This window comes from Trachymyrmex cornetzi, unplaced genomic scaffold (assembly GCF_001594075.2).
Source record: "Trachymyrmex cornetzi isolate Tcor2-1 unplaced genomic scaffold, Tcor1.1 scaffold200, whole genome shotgun sequence".
NCBI classification, from domain to species: Eukaryota; Metazoa; Arthropoda; class Insecta; order Hymenoptera; family Formicidae; genus Trachymyrmex; species Trachymyrmex cornetzi.
The window spans coordinates 603,537-614,196 of NW_017296637.1; the positions used below are offsets into that span (position 1 = coordinate 603,537).

The 10,660-nt window shown below is 29.0% G+C and overlaps 2 protein-coding genes across 3 annotated transcripts; one reads left to right on the forward strand and one right to left on the reverse strand.

Annotated features, from left to right (window-relative positions):
* The first annotated feature begins 2,558 nt into the window (after positions 1-2,558).
* Positions 2,559-3,775, forward strand: mRRF1 (mitochondrial ribosome recycling factor 1). The gene is made up of 2 exons (XM_018505192.1): positions 2,559-3,400; positions 3,532-3,775. Exons 1-2 carry the CDS (start codon positions 2,781-2,783, stop codon positions 3,773-3,775), a joined length of 864 nt encoding a protein of 287 aa, XP_018360694.1. The 5' UTR covers positions 2,559-2,780.
* A 2,208-nt stretch (positions 3,776-5,983) lies between these two features.
* Positions 5,984-9,052, reverse strand: LOC108759658 (2-aminoadipate transaminase). Of its 2 annotated transcripts, none has more exons than XM_018505188.1 (8): positions 9,028-9,052; positions 8,572-8,741; positions 7,895-8,171; positions 7,529-7,690; positions 7,130-7,382; positions 6,779-6,893; positions 6,448-6,553; positions 5,984-6,224 (listed from the first exon to the last, which is right to left on the reverse strand). In XM_018505188.1, exons 2-8 carry the CDS (start codon positions 8,731-8,733, stop codon positions 6,013-6,015), a joined length of 1,287 nt encoding a protein of 428 aa, XP_018360690.1. In that variant the 5' UTR covers positions 8,734-8,741; positions 9,028-9,052; the 3' UTR covers positions 5,984-6,012. The 2 variants fall into 2 exon arrangements, with proteins under 2 accessions (XP_018360690.1, XP_018360689.1); XM_018505187.1 differs by lacking the exon at positions 9,028-9,052 and adding an exon at positions 8,797-8,807.
* Between the last annotated feature and the right edge of the window lie 1,608 nt (positions 9,053-10,660).

The following is a 10,660-nucleotide window of genomic DNA, read 5'->3' on the forward strand; positions in this document are numbered from 1 at the left end:
AATTATCGATATTGCAGTTTGATCAAAATCTCCGAATTGACTAAATGGAATAAAAAATCTTTTTACAGGATTAAAGTAAACGCAAAATCCTGATGTGATTCAGTGGAAGTTATACTAAAATCGAAAAAAAGTAAAAAAATTTGTTTAACTTTTTTTTATTATAGTATAAAATCCACTGCATCACGTCAGGATTTTGCGTTTATTTTAATCCTATAAAAGGATTTTTTATTCCATTTAGGTCCGTTTCCACCAACGCAGATCATCTTTAATCTCGATTCAACTTACTCTTTGTCTTTTTCTAGTTCTAAAGATTAGAAAAAGACGAAGAGTAAGTTGAACAATTTAACTTTTTTTTTATTATAGTATAAAATCCACTGCACCACGTCAGGATTTTGCGTTTATTTTAATCCTGTAAAAGGATTTTTTATTCCATTTAACCAATTCGAAGATTTTGATCAATTCGGAGATTTTGATCAAACTGCAATATCGATAATTGGGTCCCTCCAGCATCCCCTTAAGCCATAAGAAATGGGCGAATCACAGTCGCTTATTCTTCTCGGATTCGACTGTAATTGGTCAATTTCTTACGAATTAAGGCTTAAAACACCTATTGTAGGTCCGAGGTAACCCCCGAATCAATAATCATAGTTTAAAGACAGTTTCATAGCATGTCGGCCTTGTTTAATACTCTCCTTAGTACCTTTGTCATACTGACTTAAGCCGGTTGCGCCTCTCTGGCCTAGTTTCCACCGAGGATTTAAACTGGATCAAAATGTATGAACCAACCAACTAAATCCAGTATTCCCCTGTTACAGTCGAACGACAGGGGAATGCTCGACTGTAGTTGGTTCTTACATTCTGACCCGGTTTTAACCCTCGGTGGAAACTAGGCCTCTGATAAACGACTCTAAGGCCGATATTCATAGTCGGATCTTATATTTAAGACCGTCCTAAGTACAGTCTTAAGATGTCGTGAACCAATCAGAAGGCCGCATTAGTGACTTAAGACATTACTTAAGACGGTTTTAAAATAAGAACCGACTATGAATACCGTCCTAAGGGCCATTTTTACCATCGTCGGTTTACTTAACCATCCTAGTAACTGTAATGAAATAGAAAGAGATAAAACTATTTCTATCTCTTTCTATTTCATTACAGTTACTAGGCTGGTTAAGTTATAGCGTTTTCGGCCCGGCCAGGTTTACACCAACCTGGGTTGGATTAATGGCATTTTGTGCTCTCCTATTGGTAGAGCGGGTGACGTCAATCAATAGGAAAGATTAATCCAACCAAAGGGGTGGCACCCAGTTGGACACGGCTCAATTGGACTCGAGCTACTCACAGCGCTTGAGACTACAAAGCTCCTAAGCACCGGTCGCTGTGATTGGTGGTGTCCAATCGAGCCGTGGTCAATCGGGATCACCCCATTTCATTTGTGCGTTTTTGTCGTACGATAAATTTTTCAAGCCTGTTGATTGGCTATGGGATAGAGAGATCCTTTCCAAGAACCTTTCTGTTCTGTACATATTTGTCGTACGACAAAACGCACAAATGAAATAGCACCCTTATGTTGGATTCTGCATCCGATTTGCGTCATACGACAGTCTGCAACCAATCAGAAAACAGGATTCCGATGATACGAAGCAAAATCCATCGGAATCCTGTTTTCTAATTGGTTTCAGAGCGTCGTACGACGCAAATCGGATACAGTGTGAATCTAGCAATAGTACTAACATACAGTAGCGACAGTAGCTATCGGCTTCTTTGATGTCGGTGGCCACCAATCACATGACTGTCAGCCATGTTGAGGATTTACGGACTACTGAATTTGAACAGCATCAAGAGACATGGTGTCACAATCCATTTGTATGACATCTGGAAAGTATTTTACATAATCTTTAACATACCTTTCAATATACTTAGGAAAATGAAAAAAACTTATATTTTGTTTCCAGCCCCTATATTTTTGGATGTAGTAAAAGTATAAGAGATTCCTATTTATTCATTTTAATATGTGTGATTATACACAATATTTACTACACAAAGAGTACACTTTTCAAAGGTGGAGATGAATAATCGATATTTGGTTCATATGATCGTGCTACATGAACCAAATATCGATTTATCATCTCCACTTTTGAAAAATGGACGATGTACTCTGTTTTCGGCTCGACCGAGTTCGCACCAACTTGGGTTGAAGTAATGATGTTTCGTGCTCTCCTATTGGTAGAGCGTGTAACGTCAACCAATAGTGAAGCATTTTCCGACCCAAGTTCGTGCAAACCCGGTCGGGCCGAAAACGCTATAAGAAAAGTGGACGTTGCTATGTAGTTTACATCCACTTTAGTCAGAAAGCAATAGTGCGCGGCAGCATTTTGCGGTTACAGGGGTTTTGGGCCGTCATGTCCTCTCTCAGGTTTCTCTCTGGTACATGCTTCCGAGATATTAGGGGCTCCACACAATAAAAGGAACAAAGAACTGAGAGTAAGAATTTTAACCTATCAGAAATCATGTATTGTGGAATACATAGTTTCTGATAGGTTGAATTCTCTGTTGAACTCTGTTCCCTGTTCCTTTTATTGTACGGAGCCCCTTAGGGAGTATTATTATTTAAGGTTAGGTACTCAACTTCAATTACAAACACGATCAAATTAGTTATCACGTGTATATGTATATTGTTTAAAAGCACGGTTGCGAATACTACTAAATAAATATCCGAATATATTGGATATAAATATAATACCGTATGGTTGTATTGATCATTTTATGATAATGAAAAAATGGGAAGTTTAATAGGCATACGTTTCTGTGCTAATCATCAGTTAAAAAATTATACAGTAATTTCAGCACTAAAACTAAGACAAAAATATATGCATCATTGTTCATCAAATAAAGTAATATATTATCTTCAGAACCAACAAAGATCTCTGCGAATCGTTCAGTGTTGTGATGTTTCAAATTTTTCTCTTTGCAATTTCATCAAAACGAATAATACAAGAGATTTTTCTATTACCTCTGATCTATTGGCAAAAAGTAAAAATCGTGGCGAAAAGAAACAGAAGACACAACACATTGATTATAATGAGTTTGAACAAGTTGTTGATGTTAATAAATTAATATCTCAACTCGATAATGCAATTGAAAGATTAAAAGATGATTTTATTCAACATTTGTCAGTAAGATCAAGTGTAGGTGCCATTGAAATGTTGTCTGTCAAGTTTGATGGCAAAGATTTCACATTGCAAGAGCTTGCACAGATTAGTCGTAAGCCTAAATTGATAGTACTGAATGTATCTACTTTTCCACAAGCTATTCCAGATATTCTAAAAAGCCTTACAAAAAATCAGATGAAGTTAAATCCACAACAAGATGGAACTACAATTTATGTTCCTATTCCTAAGTAAGTTTTTTAGAAAATAATATTCTCTACATATATATTATTAATACTGTTATCTTAATGAGAAAAAAAAAGTTCATTGTTTTAATTCAGATTAGTACAAAAATATATATATGTATATTTCTCTATTACAGAGTAACAAAGGAACACAGAGAAATGTTATCTAAAAATGCAAAAAGCTTTTATGTGAAATGTTGTGACAACGTTAGACAGGTACGCAATAAGCAAATTAAGACAGTAAAGCAAAAGGAAAATCTAGCTAAAGATCTAGTGTTCAGAATAGAAAGTTATATAGATATTCTTAGTCATCAATATACGAATAAAGCTGAACAAATGTTGGAAACTAAACAAAAAGAGTTATTAGGTGATTCTGAATAAATTTGATTTTAATAATTTGCAATTTTGAATTTGAATTAATATGTTGCTTTTTACTGTATACAAATGTATATAATTTAATTATGTAATAAAAAAAATATATACTCACTTTTATAATATATTTTATTATCCAGTACTTTTATACATTATATACAGAGTATCCCGTAAGTTTTGGCCAATTACTTTTGTGTAGATAGAGTGGACTAAACTGAGTCGAAAAGTCCTCTATTATTTTGTAATTTTCGCAATAGTTAACAAGATATTAATTATTAAAAATTGCCAAATATTGGTCTTGAATAATTTTGTACTCCAATGCTATTAACTTTACAGAAAAACTGCAAGATACAAAAATCATTTATTTTCTTCTCATAGAACTTTAAAAATTTTTCCAGAATTTTTTATCAACTTTTTAGTACTGCATTTTCTTATTTTTACCAACATGAGAAAATACGATTTTAAAAAATTCTGAAAAAAATCTGAAAAAATTCTCAGAACTTTATGAGAAGAAAATTAATGATTTTTGTCTTTGGCAGTTTTTCTGTAAAGTTGATATTTGAGTAAAAAGTTATTCAAAACCAATATTTGGTAATTTTTAATAATTAATATTTTGTTAATTATTACGAAAATTGCAAAATGGTACAGGACTTTTCGACTGAGTTTAGTCCGCTCTATCTACATAAAAGCGATTGGCCAAAACTTACGAGACACCCTGTATATAAATATTGGGTATATACATATGTACGATATATATACATATATAGATGTATATATGTATATACAATGTTATACATATGCATGTATAATATGTATCATATTTTTGTGGTATGCGATATTTAGGATTACAGTTGCTTAAAGAATCTGAATTAATAATAAAAATAGACAATAAAAAAAAAATTTCAAAGAATTCTAGTCGAAAATACAATTTATTGAAATATTCATTTATTTTATACAAAAATGTTCTCTTAGACACTACTTTGTACATGCGTATGTATCAAGATTCTTTCAGAATTTTACTATAAAAATAGCAATTTGTATCGTGAAATTTGGTTTACATTTGAGAATAATTGTACGTCCTAATTATAGAAATTTATATCCTAAACACTTAGATTACTTGAAGAAAAGTGTTTTCGTAACAATTATCCAAATAATATAAATTTTTTAATCAAAACTTTAGTGTGTCATATTTTTTAATTCATAGTTTTTAAAATACCTTTACTTAAGTTTGTAAATAAGTTATTATAATTATAAACTTACAACTTTTATGATTAATTAATATATTACATCATGTCACATACACAGTTATAATTTATAAAAATAGACTATAATTACAATAGCAATTCTATATATGAAATATTTAAAAAATACATTTTTTATAGAAATTTTATAAAATACATTTTATATTTTATATACTCGTATATCTATACGTATAAATTTTTATCTTATAATATTTCCTTTTTTATTTTGTTTATAAAATCTAAGTCGATAACAATGATGTAAAATTACTGTATTTGACATAATTTTTATGAACTTTTTTCTAAATTTTAATTTGATTAAAAATAATTTGATTATGTTTTTGAGTCATTCTTATTTGTAATATCTATTGTAATATCTATTGTAATATCTTTTGTACATTTAACTTGATGTTTAATAACATGGTTGCCACAGAAAACCGGAAAAGTCAGGGGGAAATGTCTGGAATTTTGAAATTTGCTCACAATTTCCTTAAACTGCTCGAATTCCAGATAATTGTTATAATTTTGTAATATTATATCTAAATATATTTATAGTGAAATACGTTCAAAACTCGCACACTTTAAACGATTTTAATAAAATAATTAAAATTTAGATTTAATTCAGTATTTTTTTATTTGGTTTCTTTTTCGTAACTGCATTCTTTTTTCTAATACTAATTTATTTTTTGTTGCCTTGAATTTGCATCTATTCGCACACTTTAAACGATTTTAATAAAATAATTAAAATTTAGATTTAATTCAGTATTTTTATTTGATCTCTTTTTTTCGTAACTGCATTCTTTTTTCTAATACTAATTTATTTTTTGTTGCCTTGAATTTGCATCTAAAATTTTAGTATGCTACTAACCTTTTCTGCGTTGCTTTTAATAACATAGGCTAACTTTCTTACAATTCTTAACTTTAAATGTGTTAAAATTTACATATTTTATATTAAAAAATTTTTCATTTTTATCTGGAAAACCTGGGAAAATTAGGGAATTTAAAAATTTATTTTCTGTGGCCATTATCAATAAAAAGATACATTAAAAGTGCTTTGCATAAAGTTTGTGTCGCAGTCTCCAAAACTTCTTTCGTGTGAAAACTTATACTTACACGTAAAAAATTCTTTGCTTTACCTGTATATGAAAAACGAGCACCTGGTATCGCTGATACTTTTTTTTTCTTTTGACACCATTTGATGAATTTGGTAGCATCTATATCTTTAAAAACAGCACATAATTTTATTTAAAAAATGAAATAAATTAGTAAAAGTATACATACGTATAACTAAAAGGGTACAATACAAAAATTATAGTTGTATAATTATTTTAGAATTTGATATTCTGGCATAATTACTCAATTACTGTTTTATAATTACTTCAATATGGTTACTTTATGACTATTATATTTTAAATATTATATAAGAAAAAATATTCGTTATACCCGAGGGAAGATGTATCCAAACGAAATAACCTCCTTCTGGTCGCCGATAAGAACAACAGTTTGGCAGAAATTGATTCAAAGTTGCACAAAGTGTATCTAATCGTTCCTATAAATTAACTCTTATTTATTTTATTTTTATCTAGCTTTTATAGTAAATAATAGCATAAAAGAATTTTATATTAAAAGAAATAATTGTAAAATTATGAGAGCATACACAATCTATTTTTATGATTGTGTTAATGAATTTTGTATAATTATCATTACTTTAAGAAAGCGATATTATACTTTTGGAGCATAAAGATATTTATAGTATGAGCATGATGTAACACACCTTATAGATTCTTATAATCCTGTCAAGATACTCGTCTTCGAGATTTTCATGAAGCATACTCGCAATTATTCCGGAAACGTAATGGTTAACTCCACCACCGCTGCACATTATGCCTCTAAAATAGTTAAAATCATACAATAAAATAGTTGTAATAATATTAGTTACAATATTTTAGCTAATCAATATAATTTACATTAATGCATAAATAATACATCTACATAAAGCATTAATAATATTTAATGATTAATAGAGACTTTTATGTAAATTATTAATAAAAACGAATTTGACTCAATAAATGGTTTGTTCGTATAGTACAACTTTTTTGAAAAAAAAAAGTATAAGGTTCCTTACGATGTTTTTACAATATTCACTATACGCGCACTGCATTCGAGCCAGCCAAAGCGAATTGCTGGCGAAAGAATTTTAGAGAACGAACAATTTGATACAATGTTCCCTCCTTTATAATTTGAATCTTGTGGATCATCGTAAGAAAATAAGCGTCGTGGCGGAAATCCTTGCTCATAATAAAGCAAATTGTATACATCATCGCAGGCTACCACTATAGAATTATTTCGTGCAATCTCCACTAAACGTTTGCACTGATCTACGAAGAAAAATAATCTACGTTGTTCACGTATCAAAAACAATAGACTTATATATTTCAGATTTTTCAATTTTTGTTTTTTAAAAGAACAAAATTTCATTTATTGATTAAAAAAATATATAATGGAACCACAATATTTAGATTACCAGGCAACAATGTCATTCCGGTTGGATTATGAAAAATTGGTATTGTATAGAACATTGCCCAAAATATTTTTTGATCGTTTAGAAAAAAGTTGCCTTTTGTCTTCTCTTCAATTATTATTTTTTCCAATGCATCTAGATCTACTATGTCATCTTTCATTGGCACTATATGAAATAAAAATAATAATAAAGGATTTTTTAATATTTATATGACATTCTAGGAATTATATGAAATAAAAAAATAATAAAGGATTTTTTAATATTTATATAACATTCTAGGAATGTTGAATTTTGTAGGAACATTTTATTTTTTATATATTTAAGTAACAGATTTAAATATTTTTGTTTTACAAATATAGTATCACGTACCTGTAACTATTCGCATTAAGGGAAATTGTTTAAAAGCATCTAGAGCAATCATGTAAGTAACTTCCTCTACAAAAATAATACCATTTGGTGAGAGTATAGTATTCAATAATAGTTGAAGACCATGTGACGCTCCGCACGTTAATATTAAGTGCTCTCTCATTACGGAATTGCCATATCGCCTGCTTAAAAATTTAGCTAATTCATCGCGACATTCCCAAAGACCTGCCGTAATACCATATTGAAAGAGGTAATATTTTCCTTCCTTTTTTTCTTCCTCCTACGGCGACATTTATTTCCATTAATATGCATATTTATAAAATATCAATAAATATATATATATATATATATATATGTTTTTTATTTAGGGTTTAGAATAACTCATAAAATGTTCAATAAATGCAAGCAACGATATTATATAATTATTAAATTAATTATAAGTATTACTATTACAGCTTAACATAAAATTGGTATATTTTAAATCTATTCGATTGCAAACGTTGTTTTATTAGAAAAAATTTATATTCAAATATAATTTTCTGTAAGAATTTTTATTGTATAATTTCTCGTCGCAACTTGTCATAATCCAAGATAGTAATGGTGAGTTAACAGGAGCCTTAAATATATTGTCTGACAAATGCAAATTTAACAAATACAATATTAAAGTAATTGATTCTTACCAATCTATGTTGCGTCGATTTATTCAGTATTTCTGCACAATGTTTTAATAGGTCAGGACCGGGTGCTCCGACCGACAAGTTTGTAGCCTCCTCATTGTAGACATTAAATATCGGGTCACCATCGAACAAGTGTCTCAAATATGGATCATGAACAGTATCCATGTCATCTGCTTTGATATCTGTCTTATTTTTTGTTATTATACATGTACTTAAAAAATGCTATACTATACACGATCACTGGGTAAACATTCTTACGTAAACGTTTGTTGAATGTGATTCAATTTGGTTTTATTATGTTCTCTCTATAATTGATATTAGTATTAATATTAATATGCGTATCAATTTGATACGCAATATATATTTTATTAGTCACATTGAAAACCGAGTATGTAAATATAACAAATTAATTTAAGTTATAAAGATACCGATAAACACTATGTTGTTTGCCAGACTGACCAAGACTGAATATGAAGAATTGTAGATGACGTAATAATTCCTTATATGCATTCTCGTGCTTTTCCGTATAGTTTCGTATAATTTCGTGCAGTTGTATATTGTATTAGTATGAAATGATGAGATGAATGTATTTCTTCTTTATGTATTTATAATATAATACAATATTGATCAGAATAATCAATAATTAATTTTGATAGATTTGAATAATCTTTTTTAAGCGTTGTATATCTACTTGTTATATTCTACACTAATTATACTAATTATAAATCCACACATCAAGAAACATTCCAGCAATATTGCAACAAAGTTTAACATATTGTTGCAATTGGAATGTCCCATGCTTTCTGAGTCAATGTAAATAAATTCAAAAGTTACTTTTTTTTTAAATATCGGTATGATCATCAATCCTATTAGTTTGAAATATAAGTACAGCAGAAATATAACTACAGTAAGAATAATCAATATCGCATAAAAGAATGATAATAAAATTTGATTTAATTTTACGTGTTTTTTTGAATACATATACAAATATAAGAAGTAAACATGAAATATGCATAAGAATCGAACAAATGAAGGACAGAATAGATATATAGCATTTGGTAAAACAGAAAATTAATATTATAACCGGTATTTTAGATATATATATATATACACATACATGTATATATATGTAATATATGTATATATTTTTATTTTAAGATTATTTGGCATGCAGATTGTATCTTTTTTAAAAATAATATTTGTGCACAAGAACAGTTCTGAGAATCTAATGAGGAAAGTATTCAACAGAAACATAATCTTTTTTCGTCGTATATACATTTTCCTTATGCATATATACATTCAAATATTGCATCCTGAAAAATATTCTTGAAAAATATTCATAATTTACACAACGTTGAATTATTAAGATTAAAGAAAACGACAAACGGTAAGAATGATTGTTCTTTATTACAATAAATTTTTATGATATATAATGATATAATAAAGATCTATAAATTCTATGTCCACAACCGAATGGCAAATGCAACTCCTCGAAAATTACATAACGTTCGATTACACTGTACACTTTCTAATTTTAACATGCTCAGTCGCAATTCAATTTACATAAGATTAAACCAAATGTATGAGAGTGAGGAAAATGGAAAGACATTTTCTTGATCCGCGCAAGAAAAATCACGGGTCTTTCCTCGTGCGGCGAGTAATGCGTCGCGATGAATGATATATTACAAAAAGAATCTTACAATAATAATAATTAGTAACACTTAACACAATGTACACGATACGTATTGGCTACATTATTACGTGTAAAGATACTGCACGGGATGCAGCGAGATTGAAAATCTGTACTTATATAATACTTCGTTTCTTGCTAGCATTGTTTTGCAAATACAATACCTCCGACTTCATTTTAATCATCATAGAATACGATTACGATAAGGAAAATATGCAAATACTTCGTGGTAGTGAATGATCAATAACGTGTTTTCAATGTTACATACACGGAAAAACGAATATATTTTATATTTAATTACATTTATTCTTTGTTCTTTACTGAAAAATAACATTGATTGCCCACATACAAAAAATACTGATACCACAGATAATATCAATGTTATTGAACGATTTGAAAATG